A 26,181-nucleotide genomic window follows, 5' to 3' on the forward strand; every position below is an offset into this window, starting at 1 on the left:
AGAGTGCGTTCATTGGCCGGAGAACGAAGGAGAAAGAGGGGAGAGTTTGGTGCATGAGTAGAGCGTGGTGGTGGTGTGAAGGGGGGAGTGTAGACCAGGGGAGGAGGAGGAGGAGGAGGAGGGTGTGGTTAACGGTTACAGCGCTCACAGGAAGCCGCGAGGCAGGGAAAGGGGAAGTGAACCACCCCCACACTGTTCCAAGGCCGCGGCGGCGCTCTCCTCGAGGATGGAACTAACTGACCTCAGCTTACAACTCCCACCACACCTTTAAACCCTCTCACGCACACAAAGACAGATACACGGTGCACGGCCACTTGCTCACAGCAACCGCGATTATCGACATAAAAGTTGGCCGTCATGTCATTTCTCACGTATCCTTGCAGCATTGACTGCCGTGACTGCACCTTATTCAGTTTTTATACACTCAACATCCTTGTATATTGTGCTTTGTATCCCTGTAGCAGAAAAAAAAACGCAGCACAAGGATGAAGCTGCATCACGGCTTTGGCCCCGCCGCTGCAAATCCCCTGTTCTTTGTAGGACTGCCAGCCATTTTCCGAAGTGAGCTTCTAGACTGACATTCCTCCCACACTATACACACAATTAAATATTATGAAACTTTAGAACATGAAAATCATCTGGCAACGCTTTGTAAATTGCTTGATACGGTAATCCATCATTAGGATCAATTTATTGCTGTTAAAAGTGTAATTATTTAGTAGATCAGAGCAGATACACAATTTTAGAGTTGGAGAGGTGTTAGTCAGCAGCCAAAAAGTGTTTAAAATGAAATCTAAAAGGCTTGATATGGACATGGATGCATTGAAATCTTGAATCGAATAGAATTTTGTAGATTTAATGCATGTGATGGGGTGTTTTATTATTATACCACCAGTAATTCAGTATCAGGTGCACCCGTCCTGTTCTTACCTCACATGAGCTGACCTAAACTTCCTCGCCGACCCGCACACTGTGCTGTATGTCGGCCAGCTCGGCTCACAATTGGCCACCATATTTAGGCTTTTCAGTCCCTACACATGTTCGTTCTCAGCCAAATGCCCACAGGCGGCATGGCTCAAACCCTTCAACCCGGGTCAGCTGACTCACAGACCGAATGCTATGGGGCAACAAAGGTTAAAGCTGTGGGAGAGCTAGCATGAAAACACAGATACACACACGCACACATAAATCACGCATACACACTTTGCATCGTACTCACAGCAGTAATTAAAAATAGAAAACAAAACAAACTATGATTGTGTTTTGTTTAAACATTTATTGTTAATAATTCAAATTAACACAGTAAAAAATTGCAGAAGGCACATGACAAAATATAAACATTCCCTTCTTCAAGGTGAACTCATTGTGTAATATAAATACAAAAGTGACCCTTTTCTTAACCGTGCACACAGTGTTACCTTGGTGACCAGGTTTTAATCTCTCCACAGAGAGCTGGTTCCCAATCTGACCCTTAACCCTGATGAAAGAAAGGTCACTGGGGTCACACACTCCTCTGGTCCATTTTGTGTGCGACCATTTTCATATGAAAGGACGTTTGTGAAATCAGTTTTCATGGTCGACAGAAAGCTGGTGTGAATACATTTAGTGGTAACACAATTGTCCAGATATGATTACTGCGAACCAGACTAAAGACGTCTGGAAACAATAAAAACAAAAGGCTGCATCTCTCTATTGTTGTCTAATTATTGTACAGGGAGTGACAGTTTACGTCCATTGAGATTTTAAAACCACATCAATATTTACACCTTCCCTAAAAAAAAAAATCAAGATGTTCCTCATTTTTAATCCGGTCTTTGCAGAAGAAAAAAAGTCTGCACAAAATTGTCAGAAATCCCAAACATACTGAGAAGTAACATTTATTTTACTTGCCACCTTTTTGCATGATTACTCTCTGAGGAGTCCTATAATCTGGGAGCAGTTAAGTGCTTCCTTGTATTTGTAGAAGCATTTGCTCGGATGGTTAGTGGAAAATAGAACCGGAAACTATTGAACAAAGTATGATACGAGTTTAGAAAGGTCTGACTAGACTCATAAAAGTTCTTCCATTTCATTTCGCACTTCGTTTTGTACCTGTGAGTTTTAGATTGAATTACACATTTATCTCAGTAAGAGGTCACAGTATAAAAAGCGATTGCTTTTTGTCCTCCTGAAAAAAGGTACGTACATGCCACTGCACAGAATTCACCAGAAATTTCTTTTGAAAATCAAATTCTCACAAAATGTCTTTCTTGGGGCTGAATGCCTGCAGTTCAGTTTCCCATTAAAATAATTTTCAAGGAATTTTTGATTCATCAAATGGTTCTGAGGAACAAGGACACAAACAAGAGATGTAACAAGCGATGAATGGTCCAGGGTGAGTAAAGTGAATGAATACATCTGTACACAATTAGATATGCCGCATCTGAAAGAATAATCTCTCCAAAGGTATAACTTCTAAACATCTTTTTCCTTGCAAGAACCGAAATGCACAAGTAACAGTTTCATTTTATCTTGATTTAGGTTTATTTAAAATGTTTATATGTTTATGTCCTACGGAATTTTTTTTATATACCTTTACTGTTCTGGTCTGCATTATGCAAGATGATGCAAATGCTGAACTGCTTTTGTGAAAAGATAAAGAAACAAATAAAATGAAAGTTCAAAATGGTTTTAAGGATTTAAACCACTTACATTAAAATTCTAAGAAAAAAAGGTAAGCAGTAAAATGCTTTTTTTTCTTAAACCAAATTGAATATAAATTTCCTGTCGAAACACATTTAAAATACAACTTTAAAAATTGATTTCCACAGAATTTGTCATAAACGTTGTAAGGTAACAGAGTAACAAATGTTGCACTAAAATATAATTTAGTGCAGCCTGCCTTTATATTTGCATCCGATTGATTGCGTGCAGGTATTGACATAATAGTTACGTAGATTAATGTACTTTTTTAAAAGGCTGCACGTGTAATTTCTTTCTTTCTTTTTTAGTCTGAAGCAATATGATTATGAGCACTAATCCACAGTTTTTGAATACGGACAACAAAACAGATTAACGCCTCCAGATGGGACCAAACAACACACTTTGGATCGCTGGATAAATATATCACCATCCGAAATAAAAATGTGTCTCACTGTTGTAAAATAACATTACATTTCAGCTGGGATATCAAAGCGACACATGAAGAAATTCTTTAAAAAGTGAATTTTCAAGAGTAAAGCAGTCACTCTTGAAAGCAGTGTCACAAATAGGGGATTCAGGCCATTTATCTTTGAGATTAAAATAAAAATGATCAATGCAATTTCCACATGCAACTGCCTTTTGGTTAGTGTGTAAGCTGCTCCCTCTACTGGTTAACAGGCAGTCAAGTTGGGAGAAACTGTTGATATCTGCATCTCAACATTAAATATGTAAATAAAAAAAACCCTGTCAAATGTCATTTCATTTGAATATTTTCATTTAGAATAAGTAGAATGAGAATTTTCCTCCACAGTGCTGACTTGCAATATCTAAATTAGAAAATTAGGTCAAATTAGCTCAAATTAGAGAGGAACCTGTTTAATTAATTTTAGCCATTAAAAAAACAACAAAAAACTCTATTACTAGATTGATGAGTAAAACACTGTCTAATCAGCAGCTAAAAAAAAGTATTTCTGTTTGAACATCAACATATATTCCAGGAAGGTCCAGGCAGGTTTTATTTATTCATTAATTATATTTTTTCTGTGTTCCTCCTCATATTCTGCCGCGGTGAGTTAGCGTTTCATGGGCTGACGAACCTGAGATTGAGCCTGAAATCACCATTCTCAGGTTGGACAGTCCTAGAAAGAACCACTCAAGAGTTTAAGCGGGACTGGATGTCGCGTTCAGGCCTCTCCGTGAATCTCGCAGCGTCCACACTGAGGGCAAATGTTTGACAAAAGTAAAAGTTACCTAGCAGAAAAGATGAAAAATAAGTCTCTCTTAGGATAATGGTCCAGATGCATTTACACATCTGCAAGGATGCACATTGTGTGTGATGTGCTGGTGGGCGTTGCTGTTTTCTTCATATTTTGGAGGCACAAAAATGTACTTTATGACCACGGAAAAGACCGTTTTAATAGTATTTCTGGTCAGACTGTGTGGTCATCTAAACTGACAATCAGAATTGTACACAAGCTGATTAAAAAAAAAAAAGAAACAAAAAACAAACAGGTATCCTTAATGTAATTTAGGTCTCTGCTCAAATAAAGCTTCATTTTGTGTTATTATGTTATTAAATACATTAAAGCTAAAATAGCACCATGACATTGATTTAAAATTATATTATTTGCACAATTAGAGATGTTAAGATTTTGGCGCCAGAAGCAATCATCCCGTAAGAATAATAAAATAATAAATAAATAATAGAATTTTAAAACTATAGTTTAAAAAAATGCCATTGATTAAAGTGACATTGATTTTTGTTGTGTTGCTGTTAATATAATTAACATTAATTTTTGCTTAAAATAAAAACTCGTCTCAGCCGGAGATACATCATACCTCATTTCAATAAAATAGAGCTTCTGATCTGATGATTAAACAACATATTTAACATAATAGCATGCTATTTTTGTGCAAATGTTCTCATTCAGAAAACTCCAAATACAGTAAACGAAGACTAACGCCACATCTGGCTCTCTGTTGTTAGCTAACCTGCACTGAAACCACTCAGAGAGCAATTAAACACTCAGCCACCAGAGCTTAATGCACAAACTGCATCTCATACTAAAAACATCTAAATCACCCTGGCCTGACTTTATGAGGACAGTCCCCTCTTAGAAATATTTTACTCTCATGATAAACTGTGCAGATGGAGAGTGCAGCAGAACACACGAGCACATAGAGAGAGAAAGAGACTGAAAGCAGAAGGAGGGAGGAGAGAAAGGGAAAGAAAATACTTTACCCTCTTCAGCGGACTAATCTAAACCCTCTTCACATGATTCAGAAATACTTCATTGTCTGAATAATTCATCCTTACCTATCAGCATTACGCTGCTTCTCTGCTCTGCTCTGCTCTGCGTTGGCCTACTCACACCATCTCTTCACATTTACAATCCAGACACACTCACTGCCAGAGAGCACATTAACCAAACAAATAACAACCATAAAAACAGAGTTACTTCCCATGTTTTCTTAACAGTCATTGCAATGATGGAGGACTGCAGCAAGGTTGTGAAGTCTCATTCTGTCTAAGAAGCTTTCAAAGTCTCCTCTGCATACTTCTTACCCGCACGGCAGACCTTGTGACTCCCTCAAACCCAGGCGAGGCCAGACATGGGGAGACAATCTTCATCATGTAAAGTGAAAAAGAAATACAGGTCGCTGAGCTATAAAGGCCACTCCTGCTGCCTTTACCAAGCTGTGACCTCATCATGCTCTGTACTACCAATGGAGATGCAACTCACACACACACACACACACAGTGACACATACACCACCTTCCTGTTTGTCAGTGCCAGTGGTAAACTTTCCACTGACATCTCCATTCAAAGGGCCAATACAAAGTTTCATTCATTTCATCACTAAAAATAAAATACATCTGTGGTTGATTTAAAAAAAAAAAAAAATCTATTTGAAATGTCAAAATAAAAGTATAGCAGTCAAACTTTTTAATTTATTGCAAATTTAACACATTCAGTTCAACATTTTAGTAAAAAAAAAAAACCTACTTCATCTTTGGCAGAAAAATTGAAACCTTTCAAATTTATTGACAGCTGCAAACAGAAGAGCAGAACAAGAATAAAAACGCAGCTGCTGAGTTTCCTGATATTCTTAGCTCTTGCTCGTCTTTTGACTGTCCTTCTCACACCTCCTCGCTCAGAAGACGATGCCTCTTGTGTGTCAATATCTGCCCAACAGGCCACTGTTGTCTAATTGTCCATCAGCCTCGTGAAATGCGTGTCAATCACACTTTACCGTGGCTGACGTCTTGACAGCTGTCAGAGTGATAATTATGGAAAGTGATGGAAGATATCAAGGTTACTTTCCATGAAAAGAGGACAACCACAATATCCTTCCTGTTCATTTTTAGAGTGTAGGTAATGTGTCTTTCTGTCTTGAAATGTTTGAGAAAAAAATGCAAATTATTCAGACATGGTGAGAAGCTTACTCCGTGTGCTTAGAGGTGTATTTTAATTACCCTGACTGAAGAGTATTTTCAGATAACTGGCAGCCACTAGGTTGTTAAATTGACAGTTAACATAAATAAAACCTCACCATGAGCAAATGAAAATCTCTATTGCACTTTTATTAAATATATATATAAAAAACATGCAGAATTGGTAAAGCCAAAAACAGCATGCAGTCAAACAATGAGGCTGCAAACACAATCAGTTGATTTCTGCACAGAATGACTTCCTCAACACTGAATCCAGCAGTAAGCACCGACTCTACAGTAACAGGTGACTAAAAGTAATGACAGGATGCAGCGATTTCCATTACAAACTGACTTCATGGTTTTTTTTCCCTTGATGGTGTGCATTTCCTTTTCTCAAAAAAAAGAAAAAACATACAATGATAACTAGCTGTGAACTCATAGAAAAGAATATATCATGATATCAAAGTGAACTTTATAAGCAACTTGTCTCATGAGTTCAAATACTGACAAGGATGAATATTGTGGAGTGCAACCTCGTGTCTGGCAAACATTTTCCAACAAAGAACGAGGCAATCTCAAATAGGCACAAGCTTTAACAGATGTATCACATTCATTTCAATATTGCCGCCACGTAAAAAGATCAGACACGATCAGGATACTCTCTGACCTGTGGATATTTTGAGTTTGTGTCCACAACTCAACAGCCCTTTTTTAAAATAAACACTCCCATTCTACTGCATGAAAAACAGAAGCGTAAATCAGGACATGTGAGACTGAAATAAACACTTAATCTGTGTTTGTTAAATGCACATGACCCATTTCTGCAGCAACAAAAAGATGTAGGACTTGCCGGCCGACCGGTCAGGTCTATTCAGAGTAAAGGTATGTAAATGAAGGATATTCTGCATAAATATACACCACAAGCACATACTTAAAGCTGTATAATGAAAAACAGTTTTCAACATCCTTTTCAACTGGTTAGGTCAGCATCCACACTGAAGGAAAAGACTGAACCAGAGAGCTAAAAAAAAAAAAAAGATATACACCTACACATTTTCCGATTGAATGGTCCTTCAGAAAGCGCTCATGGCGATGGAAGTTGAGCAACATGAGTTCATGTTCTGATTTTAGTTTCGTCAAAGTTGTGAGAAAGGTATTTGGTAAAGAATAACCTTAAAAGCTTGACTTTTTCTTCTTTTACGTCACGTGCAAATTCACATTCAGTTGTGTCGTCCACAGTACACGGCTTAAGGCTCGACAAATCTTTTCAAAACAACACGCCGGCAAATTTCAATAGAGATTGTCACAATTAAAGCGCTGAAATACAACATTATGACTGAAAAACATACTGTACAAATAAAAAAAAATTTTTTTTAACACAGCTCTCTCCTTGACAGCATTTACACAATACAAAATAACTTAATTTAAAATTTAACACGAGGTGACATTAGAGATGTTTTCTCCTGTTTTCAGTTTCAAGGCAATCTTGAAGGTTGAATGTTATAGCCAGGCAGAGGCAAAGAGAATGTCCTCATATTGTCCACTCAAGGCCACGGTCCTGAATCACCCAATAGGTAAGTGCACTACCAGTAATTTCATCAGTAGCTGGGCTCATCCATCTCTTCATCACTCCAGTCAGGGGGTGCATCTGTTCCAAAGTATCGATCTCCGAAGTTTCCTAATAGGATGAAAGATGTAGCATCATAAATCACATCTATAAAAAATACTTTAATAAAAGTGTAAATACAATGCAGTGATAACTATTTCATTCTAATTGTCTTAGAGACTCTGTTCCTGTTTTCTCACCTATTCCAGGTATGATGTGAAAGAGATCATTGACCTTCTTGTCAACAGCTGTGGTGATGATTTTGACCTGTGGGAATGCGTAGGCCACTGAGTGGACTCCCATTTCAGCCATGAGCAAAGAAACTAGCAGGATCTTGTCCTCCTGAACGTCGTGATCCTGAAAATGAAGACACCCCCCCTTGAAAATGTGCAATGGAATTCACTGCAGGCTAAATGCATTTTTGAGCAATCAGCTGCACCCACCAGTAAGACTCGTACAGCCATCATGGCAGCTGCACCGGTGGACACAGTGCAGTCCATCAGAATCACATGATCTTCACTGATGTCTTTCGGTAGACGCAGGTAATGAAGCTGAAAATGGGCAAAGACAGGATGTGGGTTAATACCAAAGTATGACAAACATGACTCGTAGCTATATTGTGACATTATGAAGAATTCCCCCAACCTCAAACCTTCCTCAAAAGGACAGATAAACAACAAGTTTGACGAAAAAACAAGGCCGAACTATACAAACCACATTCTGAGATATTAATAAAAATGTGTCAAAGTGTATAACCACATGTTTGAGCCTCTGAGATTATGTGCAAGGCAATAACAGTAAAATGCTTCAGACAGATTAAAGTTCCACAACTCATATGTCATTAATTCAGTTCTGTACCTCTGGCTCTCCTGTGTCCTGGTTGGTCTGGATGAGGATCTTTCCGATGCGAACGTCTTTGCACACAGCCCTCAGGGCCGGCTCCATGGTCTCCCCGGCTCTCAGGATGGACACGCCTGTGATCTGAAGAAAACAAAGAGGTAAAAAAAAAATTAAACAGAGGTTAATTGCATCAGTTTAGGTACAGAGAAAAAAATCTTCTGCATGGTTTTAAACATTAAAATAAAAAAGCATGGAGAAGACGGCAGGAAGTAAATGGAGTTCACTCACCCTCTTCCCGTGGAAAGTCCTGCCTTCATAATCCTCTCCCTGGGGGGTCTGAACTATGTGGACCTGAGATAATATTAAAAATCATAACAGAGTGAGCACAGTGCTATAATGTACAATAGAAGTGAGGAAAATATATTGTGACCAGCTACACTGTCAGTCACATGTGTTTGTCTAATGCATGCGGTATCTTATGATTAAGGTATGGGAACTTTCCATTGTGGTGACTTGCTACGTTTCCATGCTCATGCTGCAGACAAATATAACCCGTGTACATCTACCTGATTTGTCCTTTCAGTAAATACAAGCACTTACTCTTTTTCCATTCATGTTTATCTTTTCATACCCATTTCAAGGCCGCATACTGTATTGTCTTGCTGTGTCTTGTCAGCATCTGTCTACTCATCGGTTATCTCCTCTTTTCTTTCTCCTACTTCTCTCCATCTGCACCCAGCTACCTAATGGTTTAGAGTCGACGTCCTATATAATACAAAGAACTGCAAACCCTTCTTGCAGCACTCTAAATTAATTCACAGTGAATCTTAGTGTTTAGAACCTGTGAGGGGAGGAAGGACAGGGCTCGCTCAATCAACAGACGCATCAACCTCTTGGAGTAGAAGATGAACTCATCGCGGCTGGTTTCCTTGTTTCTAGATGTGATGATCAGGAGAGAAAAGATACGAGATTTATGCAGCAGCTTTACCCCACGCAGGTTTAGAATGGAAACAGACGCAGTGGTTCTTGTAACAAAAGACGTTTCTTGGCTTTTACCTGATGATGGTGTGCATGCCCCTGACTTGGGGTGTGCTCTCCAGAACGCTGAGGGTCTGGGGGAGGGGTTGGGCCTGGTGTGCTGAAGCCAGGGCTGCCCTGTAACCACGGCAACAAATAGCAGTGCGGGGGTGGCGCAGGGTGAGAGTAGCGGAAAGAGGAAAGATGGACAGACACATGAACACAACACATAAGAACACAAGTATAATTAAGACTTGTCTACAGTATGTGCCGGTTCACACACAGGCGTGCACATACGTACTGTACGCACACTCAGAAAACACACAAACAGACGTGTGTGTACATGCACAAAAACATGAATCATTTTTCAAGAGTAGTTAGAGCAAAGTTGATAATGGTAGTGTAACCGCCGTAATAGGATTGCTTGGGGAAAAGGCAGACACACAAATTGCAGAGCACACAGGGCCAGTGTTGAGTATTTCAGTGGAAAATTACAACAGCACAGAGACCGTGATAATGGAAAAGGAGGTCAAGAATTAAAATGGATCAATTTCAAAATTAACATTGCACAGATCTGAAACAAACCATGGCACCGTCTCAAATAAATAAATGCACAGTGGTTATATTTTCCATGATAGGTCTCGACTGGTAATAATTCAACAGGTTTGCACAAATACTGTAAATATTAGGTTTAAATATCTGGTTAGCCTAGATCTACCTTGGACTCTAGAGGAACAGACACACTGTTACAAATACTCAGTGATGCCACTACAGTATCCACAATGTCACTGAGATACACATTAGCCAGATGCAAAGAAAAGAAAAATCATAGCAAATCTGCTCACATATCCCAGCGAAGTTTCCTCTATGGAGGGGAGAGTTTTCGACGAAACAATCACAACACAGGGGACACAGAAAGACGAAAAGACAACAGATAAGAGGAGGAAAAATGAGAAGAGACACAACATCAGGTGGATGAAGGGATGAAGGGATCATCAGACACAGTGAAAAGTGTGACAGCTGACACTTGCAAATGTCATACGTATCTGAAATACGCTTACTGCCGAGTTGAGATGCCATTTTAAGAGAAATAATATTTTGTGGGTTATCGCTGAGTGTATGTGTCATGATACTGAGAAGAAGTCAAGTAAAAGGACATTTGAAAGCTCTTTGCAGATGTTATGGTTAAAAAAAAAAGAAAAAAAAAGAGGGCCATCAAGTTTTGGATCAGATTTTGATATCTATACACGTGCATCCATTGTGTGTATGCGTGGGAGGTGCACAAGCTATCGTGTGGCTGTCACTCTTTCACCGTGTAGAACAGCAGAGGTTGGTATTTCAGCTCACAGGCCCCAGCACATCCTGTGTCTAAAGACAGACACCAAGCTCACTTCCTCTCTTTCTCTGTCTCAGATACTGTGGCCGACATTCAATGGAAAAACTCAGCGCTTTGTAGTAGGGTACTGGAAACTTTCTCTGTGGCTGAGGTATGTGATAGTCAACAATAGCTGTAGCAAGAGCTTCCTCTCTCTCGCACTTTCTGTTATAGTCTTTCTCTCTCTCATTCGAGTTGCTGCTGAAAGGAGGGGTCAGTGACTTGACTCATTGGTGTATTTTTAGACACAGAAGGCAGGAAGAGTGTGAGTTGTCGTGTCTGTAAAAGGTAGAGAGAGGGAAAACCAACATCTTTACATTAAAATGCTGGCTGCACCACACCACTTTCAAACTTTTGATCAACTATCAGCAGTTTTCATGCAGTTAATATTTTTGCATTTCTTCAACATTGGCGTGAACCGAGGTTTTGCATTATTGTCTCAGATTCTTATGGCGCATCACTAATTTGCCATATTCAGTTTACAGATGCAAGACTGCCACCTTGTGACATGTCATGGCAGCCAGCAGATCAGTGGAAGGTAGAGGTTGGTTTTTGCTGGACTCGTTTCTTTCTCTCCCTCCCAGTAAGAAGCTGCAGCAGCAGGTGCACTGGGCAGATGTTGAGGAGAGAATGATAGACAGGATAAAGGCCACTCTACCTGACGCTGAGCTCGCGCTGTGAGCCATGGAGGGATTTGGGGTGGTGGTGGGGAAGTGGGGGGAGAGAGTGACAGAGCAATCCATCAGCAGCATGTGTGTTACTGTGTGTGTGTGTGTGTATAGTGGGGATGAAACAAAGCAAACCGCACTGTCACACAAAGTGCTCCCTGCGGGCAGAAATGTCCCTTTGGTGACCGGTGATTAGTGCATGTTGTGCAACCAATCCCAAAGTGACGTGCTATGAATCAACACTATGAACTACGCAGAGGGGATTTCTTTCAGGGCTGCATAACTAATGATGGATAATTGTGTGTTGTGATGCAGTGGGTTCCACAACAACTAAACTAACCTGACAATTACATAAACCTAAACATGAACATAAATGTGTGGAAATTAGTTTGATATGGATAAATGCAAATATTAACCAGAGTTAATTGACAACACTGTTAAAACACTGTTAGGTTGTAATATTTTATAAATTTTTGAACTGCAAATGTGAAGAAACTCTGTATTGATCTTAATATTTGTTTATTTGTGAAACAGAGACCCCGCACAAGACCTGATTTTAGAAAAAAGGTTATGTAGTCCAGAGTCTTGCATGACATCAGTTTTTGCAAACACCTGCAAAGCTCTGCAAAAGAATTGACACCTTACGAACAATTATCACCAAGTCAGATCTTGACCTACCTTGACTTGTGGTTAGACACACGCTACACAGTCAGTCACTTTAAAGCAATCTTTGATTTATGTATTTTTTTAACTTGCGCACTCGAAATTTGTAGAAACATGAACTTGGATAATTTAAAAAAGATCTGGCATAATCAATCACCAGTTCTGCTACTCATGCTTGCTTACATTTTACTGACTTTAAACAACACATTCTACAATCCCTGGTTTGAGCTGGGTTCTACATTTATCAATCACAAATCAGATAACTTGCTGCTGTCAATGCCATGATGGTGAGCACATATGATGCAATCAGCGACAGTTTAGAAAACAAGGTTGTGTGATTGGCTTTCACAATAAAAAAAATTTCTTGGCTGCTGATTTGACTTGATGATATTTGCTGATTTAGATGTTAAAAATACGGCAGTGCACACTTATTTTAATTTCTGATTTCTTCAGACTAAAAGAACAACATTTATTTTTTGTGTTCACCTGCTGCCCACCTACATGTAGTTAATTTTTGTGCCTGCCCATACACTTGTGAATTTTTATAAATATAAGTTGTACTCGTTACACAACTGGTATACAACCTAGACTCTGACTGAAAGTGAAACCATAATGCTTTGACTTTACATTCAGACTCAGCATCAGATAAGGACTGTAATGTATAGATTCTCTGTGTAATATTCTAAGGTTTTGAACTTAAAGTTTAAAGTATGCCAAGCGTGTCATGAGTCATACTTTTTACTTCTTTTAGTCGTGTACTTTTGCAAAGTTAATCTTTGATCTCAAATAGAAACTGAGCTTAACATGAGATCAACTTCATTTATTTTAAACGTGCTATTAAACAAACAAGAGTGACTGTCAGGCTTGAAGAGCAAGAGTCAAAGACGCGCTTACTTATTGGTGCTTTAAGTGCCAAATACACAAAAAAAAACCAATAACTTAATGACTGCACCTGATAATTGTTACCACAATAGCTCGCAAAATAATCAACTTTAATGACAACGCCCAGAGCAAGCATACTTATTCAGCCTTCCCATAAATCATGTGCAGTGAGTTTTCCATCCACTAGAGGGAGTGCTCTAGCTTGTGATTACAGGCAGAAAACAGTAGGGCTGCTCACAACTACACTTCCTATATGTGCAATTAGATGATTAGATACGGAAAATCCAGTTTGAGGAAAAAAAAAAGAAAAACACGATGAAGAAAGTATGAAGGCTCATACAGCTGTACTAATACGTGCTTGCCATTGACAGACTATCAATATGTGAGTGTGCTTGCATGTGTATGTACATCTGAAAGTGCAATGCCTCTTACCTCCTCCAGCTGACTGTGAACATGCTGCACAATCAAATCTATCGCAACCATGTTGCCACCACCTGACAGGAAGACAAACAGAAAATCAGAGTGACGCTAATTTGGCATCATGGGAGCTTGACAACATACTGTGACTTCTTTAGTTTAGCAGCAGTAAAAAGGCAATTTAATAAAATCTGAAACACAACATGAGCGCAGCAACTGTACAGCTGCATGGTATATTGGAATTAAAACACTTGATCCTTATATGATTTTGCTGTTGCTATGTCATAGAATTAGTTATGTAACATTGAAAATGTACATATGCAAATCTGGTAGTATGGACGCACCACGTGGCACCACAATATCAGCCAGGCGCATGGTGGGCTCGATGTACTGCTCAAAGGCTGGCTTGACAAACTTGTTGTACTGTTTGATGACACCTTCAATATCTCGGCCCCTTTCTGTAATGTCCCTCCTCAATCGACGCACCAAACGGATGTCAGAGTCTGTGTCCACAAAGATCTTCATGTCCAGCAGCTGACAGGAAAATGTGAAACAGAGAGGAAAAAATTTGGCAGAACATAAATCTTTTTATAATACACATTCACACAAAGATGGCATGCCAGAAATGCTAACTATACCCTAATATTTTTAGTTTTAGTTTCTTCATAGGTTTCTTTTAAACTGTACCAGCATCCTTTATTACATTTGTCTAAAATTTAAGTTTACTATGCTCAAACCTCATATTTCATTATTCCTGACAACCAGTGAAGAACACAAGAAAATATGTCCTGAAATACATGCAAAATGTAACTCTGGAAATAACAATTTATCTGTTAAAAGACTGTTTTCTCTTGAAATAAATTATCACATTGGAGGTGGAATTGTGTGGTGTCTGATAGTTAACTTTCATAATCTATTCCATTTACTTTTGTGAGCCAGTACCTCATTGCAACAGGTAAATATTTCACATATTTGATTCCTGTAGATTAAAACCAATGTATTGTTTCTTAATCATAGAAACTGCAGATATATTCACATGCACAGTGTGCTATCAGACTTGTAGATGAAAACCCATTAAATTAAATTAAATATTGACACTTTACAGTTGAAAAGTAAAGTTGTCAGTGCTCTCTGGTGGACAAACTATGTGATGCAGAAACTGTTACTAAAATTGATATGATTCAATGTCTCCGCACTAATCAGCTGAGATATATTCAGATAGATATCAGATATTAAGCTTGTTTCGCATAAACAACACTGCCAAAGAATAACATTTGAAAAGTGTTACCTATGTTCGAAAAAAAAAAATCTATAAATCACCAGTAATGCTGACAAGAGCCCCTTCCATTGACCAGCCAAACACTTTCGAGGATGATAACCTTTCTATACCTGCAAGAGCTCTTTATCTGCAAAGGCCATGATCCCCTCAAAGATGATAACACTGGCTCCATACACGGTTTTCTGTGGAGGACACAAGTGCATGTAATAATACAGTAAAATATACATACAAACAAAGGCATTGTGTATATAAACACGTGATCATATTGCAACAATCATCATTATCATTCATAAGTAACAGGTCCCACTGATGAGTAAATATCCAAAGGTAGTAAATGGATATTCAAAAATACAGTCAAGCAGACAGAAACCGCAATAGTAGCCTGTCACACACCATCTGGAGATATGCAGATTTGCAATGCGACTAAACCTCTAGAGAGGGAGATTAAAACCCTCTTAGGTAATCGAGAAACTGAGATTATTTGCCGTAACTCTACCGTGCTATTCATTAGCTTAAAAATGCACTACCGCATGTCTGGATGTGTGCATTCATCCTTACCCACTCCTTCTGTCTCCCATGAGTTGTGAAGTCATACACAGGAATTTTCACACTCTTGCCCTGTTTGAGTTTGCGTAGGGTGTGTGTCAGCAAATCAAAGTCGAAGGCATCAGGGTGGTCGAAGTTGTAGTCATTACTGGCAGCCAGGATCTGCTGGTCTTGGGACAGGACCTGAGGATCGCCACAATATTAATGTTGGAATGATTTTATAGCAACATGATTTCCTGAGCAAAATACTTTCTCTGTCTCACTCTCTGGCTTTTGCACACACATACATTAACATTTGCATATAAAAATATATAAAAGAAGCATCATTATATCAATGCATTGCAGTGTAGCAAATATACATACTCAAGTACAGGCACATAATTTACATGTGCTTGTGCAAAACAACTGCACGCTGCACAGATCAGTGCTCAAGAGCAGTTGAAGTTAGAGGACCTAAATTTAGGAGAACATCATGCGCCACTGTGACGTCTGTACCAGGTGGTGTGTGTGTGTGTGTGTGTGTGTGTGTGTGTGTGTGTGTGTGTGTGTGTGTGTGTGTGCCCTTAGGGTGGTCAAGCATTAAAACTCCAGACCTGGTATTTGGCAGGTTGTGAGCAGCAACGCCCCCTTCTCAAGTGAACTGACTACATGTTTCATACGATAAACCGATGTTACAGACTCAAACAGAAGAAAACAAGATATTAATATAAAAAATTCAGTATGAAACATAAATAAATACCGACCCATGCTAATGCAGTGAGCAAACTGTCACTTGCTGAAGGCTACGGGAGCGCTGGTCACTGGTAAATCCCTCCCACTCTGCACAGTCTGAACCACCGCTGTCAGATTTTGACAGGATTACACAACCAGAGAGTGGGTGGATGTATAGAGGGGCAAGAATGATGGCTCTTGCTTGATTGCTCTCCAGCACTCTTTTTCTGTCCCTAATTCACTCGCCACTGAGCCTCATTTTAAACACATGTGCCTTCTTATATTTTATCCCTCCAATCTCTTTTCTGTCCAGTCACTCCTTTTATCCTCAATTTCCCCCTGGGATCCAAAAGGAATCTTGCTTTCTCTCTTTCACTCTCTTTCGTCTTCTGCACTCAGTATCACTCTTTTATACCTTCCTTCAGGCCACTGAGAGGTTGCAGTCATACAAGACAGAGAAGAAATAATAACAAAAGGAACAATTTTCGTGGACTTTTGTCATGATTTTCATCTCTTGAATCTGAAAACACTTCATGTAAATACGTGCAGAATCATAAAAATCCGGGTAACCTATGACAGTTTTAGACAGGCCTGAAACCACATGTACAACGTGTGCACATAAAACATAAATCACATGAACCTTGTAAAAAGAGTCCATTGAAAGTAGTACAACCCATGGAACATCTAGAGCTTCAATTATTTTTCTGGCCACAGTTGTTTTTCCTGAAGCGCTGCCGCCACACAGACCTGTGACAGAAAATCGACATAAAGACATTAAGTAATGTTTGTGTACAGCTTAATGACAAAAGTGTGATTTTGAAACACCTTTGCTTTGTGCAAATATACTTGCACAAAGCTGACAGGATGCTCTACTAAGTGCATGTTGAGGTTGTTTTAAGCTATTATTTTCACATAGAGAGGCAGCCAAAAACAATGACGCTCTGAAAGGCAGCAATCCCATTAACGGGTTAAGGTATTTTCACAAATCCTCTTGCACAAAACACAGTCCAATACTTCTTGATAGCTCAACAGACACACATCTAAAAGTCAATAATGACACTGAATGAGCTAGTCAATGTTCATTAGCAGTAACATGGTGATTGCTTACTTCTGCAAAAAGACACATCTTACACTTATACAGAGTATCAGTTAACTTTGTTTCCAACAGATAAACAATCCTGAACAAAAGTGCAATTGTCACTTAATTCTTTAGATACTGACTTTAGACCAAACACTTAATCTAATCAAGTGCCATTTTTTTTCACTTCAGTTTGGAAAACTCACTCTTTTAAAGGTGTAATGGCACTATCTGTTTTTTTTTTGCATTTCTAATATACTATGTTGTGCAAATTAATGGGAGGAAATACCCTAAATGAAACTGAGATTTACAAGGAAAGAAAAAGTCAGCATTGTGACATTTTGTAGTGCATCACATTTCAGTTTCCTACCAATCACGAAGGCCTCTTTGGACTGAGTTCCATGTTCGTTGTACCAGGGTGGGCGACCAGCAGTGTAGATGGTTCGTTTGGAGGTCCGTAGCAGAGGCGGCTCAGACTTACACTGGCTGGTGGTCCTTTTCCTGGGTGAAAGCCCTGTGCTTACTGAGGGAAGAAGGCGGTCCAGCGATCCTTCACCTCCACTGTAAATTAACAAACACACAACAGAACATGTGCTTACTGACTGGAACAAAGGAAGAAAAATAGAGATATTTTTGTTGGCATATTTCTATATTTAATAAAAGTTCGTGCTCAAAAATTGATGATCCTGGTAAACGGCTCTGCTGACCTTTATAAGGAGTATTTTTTTTTTTGTCTGTTGTTATTTTTTTAACCCTGTCATGAACTAAAGTACCACCATTCTAATTTAATTATATCAAATTATATATAATAAAATGTCTCTTGGTCACAGTTACTTAGGTTTGCTTAATCCAAACAAGTTTTTGTCAATTTAAGTGAATATCTACTCATGGTTTGCTGGCTGGTCATTCTGTGTGTGCGCTGAAGAAAAGTCTGTACAGGTAACAGTGTGTACAGGTTGATGTACATGAAGTTCATTTTACAGTGAAAAAATAAGATAACTGTTTCATTTCTTGCACCTAATGTATGGATAATTTAAAATGTGTATAGTCTCATTTATATTACTTCTTGTAATATTCGAGAATAGGTTGCTATGTTGCTTCTCAGTGACAGTGCACTTTTAATTGTTCAGGATAATGGGTGTGGTGACCTGGTCTTCTGTCAGGCAAATGAAAGGTTGAGCCACAAAGCTTTTCAACTTGTAACTATATCCTTGGAATAGGACAATAATTTTGTACCAAGTTTTTTGTTTTTGTTTGTGCGTTGAAATAAACATTTCAATTTTACCAAATGGTACTGTGAATTTTTTGCTGTAAATTAGGATGAGAACTGTCAGAGCTTCAAACTAACTACTTCATTCATTGGAAACATACTGAATGGTTATTCAGAATTATTAGAAAATCTAACCTTATCATTCAACCAGCGAGATGTTTGGGTAAGAATATTGTAACACTGCATATGAAGCTCACCTTGACACATTATCATGGGGATTCACAACTGATTTCAAAATCTATCATCTATACAATTTAGGAATGAAAAATTGAACAATAACAGCCAAAGCAGCTGAGCTTTACATAAATGCACATTTATTAACTACAACAAGGCAACAACTGCTAACTACAACACAAACATGGTCGTGTTTACATTTCACTCGGTTCTGCTTTTCTTAGTTCTTAGTTGTTGCTCAGCTCTAGTTTTGCTTCCTTTGTTCTTTTTTGCCCTGTAATATCTTATTTTCTAAGTATTTATTTAATGTCTACTGTTGCACGACGAGAGAGTAACGTAATTTTGATTCTTGGTATGTCATGTACATATTGAAGAATTGACAATAAAGCTGACTTTGAAACAATAGTGATAAAACAGGAACAGGAATACAAAAAGTGAAGACTTCTTTCCCGTCAAGGGAAGCATGCTTGGTCAATAGAGGACCTTTCTTCTTTGATCTATTATGAAAGAACTCAAACTGATACTTCAGGTGATGGTCTTTTAACGAGATTTTTGCATATGAGTAACTCAGGAGGGGGTTTATAGGATGTCTGTTGATCAAAGAGGACACTGTTGCCAGCTTGAGGTTGTAAATCTTGTTGGAATCTCCAGCTGTTTGTGCATTTTCATTTTTAAAATCTCCTAAGTAAGGCAAGCCTGCTTGCTACTTTCTGAAAAGTAACCATTTTAAAGACGGTGCTCGCCTTGCTTTGTACAAATGTTCTATCAAAACTATTCCCCCTCACCCTATTTTACTGGGGCAGTGTTGCTGCCCATCCTGGGCGAAGCACCTCTCAAGGTGCAGAAAGAGCATACTGCAGTGTTGACATGGCAACATGAAGATAGGTCTGAATATGCAGGACAATAAAACATGAATACAGAGTATCATGCACATTAAAGCTTGCGCATGTTCGTGTTCATACACAGGACTGATGAAAAGGGAAGGGAGGGTGAGATGAGGAGAAGTGGGCCGTGACAGTGAGAGAGACAGTAAGTCTGGCACATGCTAACTACCTAATTAGGCTAACTAGATAAATATTAACTATCTTTTACATAATCACAGATCCCAGCTTTAATAAACCAGACACTGATTTAAAAAAAAAAAAAAGCACAACACCATAATTCACCCAGTGCTCATTGGTGTCTTTGTGTCAAGGCTTCCGTTTGAACAGGGTAAGAGGTAATGAAAACACGATAAGGTATGCTGGGAACAAGACAGCCACAACAACAGGACACAAATGTAATCCCCAGGTCCATTTAAAGAACATTTCTTTCTTGTTAGAGCCTGTTAGATTGTGTCATTGTCCCTCTAGAGACTAATACATGCTGGCATCAAGTGGCAACCTCCAGGGCTGAAAAATGAACCCAACGCTCAAGTGCAAAAAACTTCACTTGCTTAAATGGCCACTTGAGGCTGGCTCCGAAAGCAAGTCATTCCCCATAGACCCTCATGTTAAAATGACGAAGTGTACAGCAGAAATAAACATACTTACAGACTAGTACAAAAACAGTCTTGGTCTCTATAGCTAATTTCCTCACCCATTGCACTTTATATAGGGTATCTCACTCATGTAAATTGTATTAAGACTGAAAATGATCCAAAGCTAAAGGCATGGCAGCTTTCTGCGACAGGTAAATGCCGTCATTGGACAGTCTGTGGACCAGAGATGCTTGCATGGTTCACTGCAGCTTCACCCATGCTCCTCTGAACATCTTTTGGTTAACTGGGAGTTGGGTGGAGTAAAGTACACACTGACGTTAAAAACTTCTGCTCAGGAAACCTATGGGTGATTTCATGATGGGTTTATTCATCTTTATAAATGGTCAATGAGTGGGCATCGAACAAACACAGGCAGACCTAATTGTGTCTGTGTAAACACAGGTGGATGAACCTACAAACAAAAGAGAAGTGACCCAGTTAACTGACAGTAAACATGATCTAATCAGCATTGTCATATTGTCCCTATAGTCATGGTTAATGTTTAGTTTTTTACATTTTCAACATGTGAACTTTGTCCAGTCTTCCATCGAACAACTCCTGCCATTGTGTTTGTTGTAGTTGAAATGTGATGACAAAAGCCACACTGGCTTGACCATCACAAGTTGACAGCTCTTGAAGTATTCACCCCTTCTCCCAGGAACACCTACAATTTGATTTAGGTGCCAAACTTTAACTCTTGAAACTGATAATCACAGCTACAAGTATACTTAAAGGTAGGTAAAAGGTACAGGAACCTACGTACTTAAAGGTAGGTAAGTTCCTGTAGTGGAAAAGGTCTACACTGTATGTTAACTTTGTGGAAAAATTCTGACTCAACACGACTACATTCATACAATCTGTTCTGCAACTAAATAAAACCATTGTAGTGAAGGTCCTCATAAACAAATGACAACAAGCTAATTCAAAACAGGTATGAGTTTCTCAGGAGAGCGAGGCAAAAAGTGAATTTGCATAAACTATTCAAACTAAACGCATTGGTCAAACCTGTCTCTTGCAAGACACAGTAATAATACTGATGACGAAATTACCAGAGAGAGAAATTTATGTAATACCCAGTGCAATGTCATGTGTTTCAACACCAAAGAGTTGCATGCATATTAGTAATTCCTTTTTAACTTTTGTAACAGTGTTTGACAATACGGTTATTCACCGCTTCATGCAGAGAGAAAGGCATTCATTTGGGTACATAACAAAGAGGAAGTGAAGAAGAGTAGGGATTAACATTCAGTTAGTGGCTATAGCTGATTAAGATGGAGATCAGAGAACAAAGCAGTGGCAGCAAAGAACTTGTACGAATTGCTCAGCAACCCTCCCTGAGAACTTCAGTTGAAAAACCTGATTCACTCCTCTTAGGCCAGTCTAGCTTGCCAAAGTCTGAATCATCTGCAGTGCTTCAGACTTTGGCAAACAAAATATTGTAGTCTGAAGAAACAACTAGCACTAAAATATCATCCAAAGTCATCCTCAAAACAAATGCTAACCGGGTAACAGTTGCTAGGAACACTTACTGCATTATCCGAGGCATCCACACTTCTCCCAATGAGGACTGTAAAAAGCCAGACGCCATGACTGCAGTACACTAAGAAAGAAGTAAGTCCTAGATGTCCTTCTGTTCCTCTGTTATGTAGTCAACTGTCAGCTACCACATCTTTATAAGGGCCATATACTGTACCTCCCCAGGTGGAGTGTCAAGAGATCAGAGGTGAAGCAAACAACAGAGAGCAAAGATTTATCTTATCGCACTGGGGTCACCTGAGCTTGGATGGGGCCAGGGAGTGGACTAAAACAACACACATAGACCATGCATGAGATGTAGCTCACTCCCGCTGGGTTATCAGTTAAAACCAAACCAGGGTGCCATAAAAGATTAGCCTAGCTGACTGTGCTGAATCATGCCCTTTCTTGTTCAGTGCTTACACTCACAGTACTCAGTACTCCTAAACATTACATACACTCTGTGAATGCACCTTTGTGCAAAGAAACAGCTGGCAAGAGGTCGCAGTTCTGGATACCTGAGAGGACACTGGGAACCATCCAAGCTCTATGGTCAGCATTGGTCAAGGATAATATTAGCAGTAAATAAGACAGAGTGTCACATCTTATGCTACATGCTGGTTGTTTTGCTTGCTCTTAGAAAGCCCTCTTTAACTTTGTGGAGGGTCTTTGCATTTGCCTTAAGACGATGATTAAAGATGATTAAAAATCATAAATGCACAAAGGTTTACATGAACTATATATTCTCTTGACACAACCTAACCATACAAAATGACTCGTTCTTATTTTCCTTACAACTAACATTAAAACATTAACTTTGGTAAGTTTTTTTAAAATGACAAAATGTTATGTTCATATTATCAGAATATGATTTTAACAGAAACTCTTGTCAGCAAAAAAGCCCTATTACAGCCGTACACACCCAATTACTGAGTGACATGCAAAATTTCCCACAGATTGAAAACAAAAACATTTAAGGCTTAAGTGCTGAAGTTGTCTCTCTTATTTAACATTTCTAAAAGAAAAACTGCAGACATTTACATCCCATTGAGCAAATACACTCACCTGTCTGTACACCTGAGAATAACACGAAAAAAAGAAATATATAAATAAATAAAAGGCACTTACCTGCCATCGGATCTTAGAGTCCAACAGCCAGATATTCTAGCTCCTGAGTAAGCTGGTAGAGAGTTCATAACTGGAGAAAATATGAGGGAGACTTCCAGTGTTTATACGTCGCAAGTTGTGTATTAGTCCTATACGAGTGCCAACAGCTATATCCAGTATTTATACATACACTCAAGGACAACAATGCACTCAAGAGCACTGCCCTCTGGTACAACACATCTAGAGAGATAGAGGAGGGACAATATAGAGGGGGACCAGCTTGGATGAGAAACGAAACTTTAAACATCTGTTTAGCTTTCTGTTTCTCCCATTCTCTCAGTCGGGGGAGAGACAAGGAACTGCAGCTCGGTAGAGAAAGCGCACTCGGTGTGAAACTACAGCACAGCTTTTCCCTCCTCTTTCACGAGCCCTCTGCTCCTCCCCTCAGTCGTCCAGCCAACAAACGTAAGAGGATAACCTACCCTCCAGATTATGTTCATTAGGTGGTATTAATAGCATCAGGTTAGAGCCAGACCTTCCCACTTCTCGCAGACACACACACATATATAAACACACATGCCAAGCTTCGGTCATCTGTCTTTGACAGTCTGTGTCGCAATATGTGACTGGAGGTTAAGGAGGGACCAGAAGAGAGCAACAGAGAAGAAACAAACTGGGAAAGAAAGTAGGAACAGACAAACAGCCGGTTATTGTTTCTTATTATTCTGATTCTGGCGCAGTTGACCAAATTCACAAGTGAGAGACTTTAGGCTGTGTAGGGGAGGTGAAAAGACGAACAAATGGAGAGATGAGAGAGAGAGAAGATGGCATCCCCTCTGCTCTTCCCCTGTCTCTATGTACCTTATACCAACTCTGGAGACATCAGCATCACAACATGCACACACACTTGCAGACACACACGTACATACACAAAGCAGAGCGTCCCCTCCCTGGCTTCACTCGGAGTGAAGACGGGGGAATAAACAGCATGATGAAACCCAACACTGCCTCTGCTGCTCTATCAGCTGACAGTTGGAAGAACAGCCCCAGGCAACACACACAGCGCATAAACACAAACACACATGCACACTCCTCCTGGGCCACAACTTGCACAGACAAACAAATCATTATTTCCAGAGTTCAGAGGATACAGACTAATTGTCTTCCAGTGCATGAAAAACAAACTGCGCAGGCCACAGTTTGAGACCCATATCACTTAAAGAACCAACTAAATATGACTTAAACCAATATTTGAAGCACTTTTAAACATTTGGAGTGTGTACTTAAAAAGAGCTCGTTTCTGTTATGCTTCCCTGCTAAAACCACAGATTAGAAACACAAGGGAATTAAGTGTTTTCCTCTGATCTTCATGGTAGTTTTGGGACTGTCGCTGCCACTTTAAAAAGCAGCCAGAAGACAGCTGCAAAGCATGGAAGCAACGTCGAAACAAGAAGCTTGAACTGGTTGCGATGCCAAACATTCAGCCAGCGCTATGGCTACCCGGACGCACAGCAGGGTTGTAGCCCTGAGATGAAGTAACACTTAACTAATAATAAAGCACACTAAGAGAGTTTTTTTTTAACATGTTAAGCACAGCCTGTAATCTGGAGTGCAAATCAGGTTATCTCGAATGTTATGACTCATGTAAACGTTCATAATTTAATAATAATTAAACAACAACGCATAATGAAGGCTGGACTTCAGAAAGGCCATAAAGATAGAAAATATACGAACATGACCTCATTCCAAATGCCCTTTCTTATCTTTTATTTTAAAAACTGGGACAGAGTTATGCAAGAAAAATCTACTATAAATAGGAGGAGCCAAAATAATCAGAACATATGTACAACATACTGCTATTCAACACCTGCGCTTTAAAGCTGCAGTTTCATATATTTCCAGTTTAAACCTTTTTTTTTTAAAAATTCCCATTGTCAGTACTTTGTTGATTCAGCTGATATTTTTTTGTAGCTACAGTTTGTATTTGGATTAAGCCATAGTCACCAACTATGAGTGCAATCTGTATATCATTTCACAAATTTCTTGAGATTTCATGTCATCTAAATCTAAGTTTTTCTGCAGCTATACTATGTTAATGTCAACAAAGTCTTTCCAGGTTAAATGTAACCATGTGGGTATGATTTCAATGCTTTCTGATTGTGAGTTTAGAGAGTCTCCCCAACAGAAACACACTCTCAGTGGACAGATCAGTGCAGCACCACCTCCCCGTGGTTTGGTAAGGTACTGCAGGCTGATCTCATCCGCAGGGCTGACTACTAATTGTGTCAATGTGGCAGCATGACATGTGGATGTATATTCAGCTACAGCATTATCAAGTCAAATGCCAGTCTATTCTGTGTCCTTTTATGTCTCCTAAGAAGAGGACATGTGCCCCCAAAGAATCGCACTACTGATCAGAGAACACCATGCCATGTTTTTCTCCTTTGCTAAGTAAAAGCTCTATTATGTTTCTAATCTTTGCTTTATGATATACTTCAATTCCTCTCTTGCTATTCGTGTCACACATTAAAGCATGTATACGTTTTACAGCTAAATGCTTTTGAATATTTATTTGTGGGCGGTTTCCTGTTTGAGAAAACTACAATGAAGTTAAGTTAGGAAGCCTCCTCGTCTAAAGTAAGACAGCTCTTGAAGCTTAGTGAGAAAAGGGACCAAACGACGGACTAAAAGCGGGTCGTGTTTGAATAGCATCTGTAATAAGATAACAATGACGCTATAATTTCCAGGCTGCCATTACGGAAACATGTTGCTTTTATATACGGCACATTTGCTGTACCCATTAGGACGTACAATGTGACAACCCGTGTTTCCGTAAAGATGCTTAAACCAGCTACGAAAGCAAAATGGAGGAAAAAAACGCCGCCAGAAAACCCTGTTATGAACCCAATTGTTTCCAAATAAAAAACCCTAAACTCATGGCGTTATACCTGTTCGATACACAAGAAGTTTTCTCTTCGTTGTCCATCTTTGCGAGCCGTTCCTCCATGCTAACGGCAAACGTTGCTACTCTGTTGACAATCAGGTGTGGGGGAGTGCGCTTGGCGCCGAAGCATCATGGGACTTGTAGGCGTATCGAATTACACTAGTGGAATATGTCTCAATCGGCCCCCATATATGGACTACAAGCCCCAGAAGGAAGCTGATCAGTTGTTTTTACAGAACGTACAGTACATGTACATGCTGGGCCTTCCAACGCTGCCAGCTGGTGAGGTTCAACAGGCCACGTGGAGACCTGAATACAGATTTTTGTCAGTTTACTGTTAATTTATTATATACATATATATATTTTCCTCTGAGACTCAGAAACATGACTACAGCAATCGTATAATAAAAACAAACAACAACAATATTAATAACAACACGAAAAATTTCAGA

At 39.3% G+C, this 26,181-nt stretch overlaps 1 protein-coding gene across 4 annotated transcripts; it reads right to left on the reverse strand.

Moving 5' to 3' along the window:
* Positions 1 to 6,247: 6,247 nt before the first annotated feature.
* uckl1b (uridine-cytidine kinase 1-like 1b) lies at positions 6,248 to 25,847 on the reverse strand. 4 transcript variants are annotated; one of them, XM_055012985.1, is made up of 15 exons: positions 25,734 to 25,847; positions 17,571 to 17,761; positions 16,763 to 16,869; positions 15,424 to 15,594; positions 14,976 to 15,047; positions 13,931 to 14,120; positions 13,602 to 13,663; positions 10,427 to 10,446; positions 9,621 to 9,719; positions 9,406 to 9,499; positions 8,853 to 8,915; positions 8,583 to 8,705; positions 8,168 to 8,275; positions 7,925 to 8,081; positions 6,248 to 7,796 (listed from the first exon to the last, which is right to left on the reverse strand). In XM_055012985.1, exons 1-15 carry the CDS (start codon positions 25,790 to 25,792, stop codon positions 7,717 to 7,719), a joined length of 1,596 nt encoding a protein of 531 aa, XP_054868960.1. In that variant the 5' UTR covers positions 25,793 to 25,847; the 3' UTR covers positions 6,248 to 7,716. The 4 variants fall into 4 exon arrangements, with proteins under 4 accessions (XP_054868960.1, XP_023134411.1, XP_023134410.1 ...); XM_023278643.3 differs by lacking the exons at positions 10,427 to 10,446; positions 25,734 to 25,847 and adding exons at positions 11,615 to 11,631; positions 22,807 to 23,277; XM_023278642.3 differs by lacking the exon at positions 25,734 to 25,847 and adding an exon at positions 22,807 to 23,275.
* Positions 25,848 to 26,181: the final 334 nt, after the last annotated feature.

The sequence above is a fragment of the Amphiprion ocellaris genome, chromosome 8, assembly GCF_022539595.1.
Source record: "Amphiprion ocellaris isolate individual 3 ecotype Okinawa chromosome 8, ASM2253959v1, whole genome shotgun sequence".
NCBI lineage: Eukaryota > Metazoa > Chordata > Actinopteri > Pomacentridae > Amphiprion > Amphiprion ocellaris.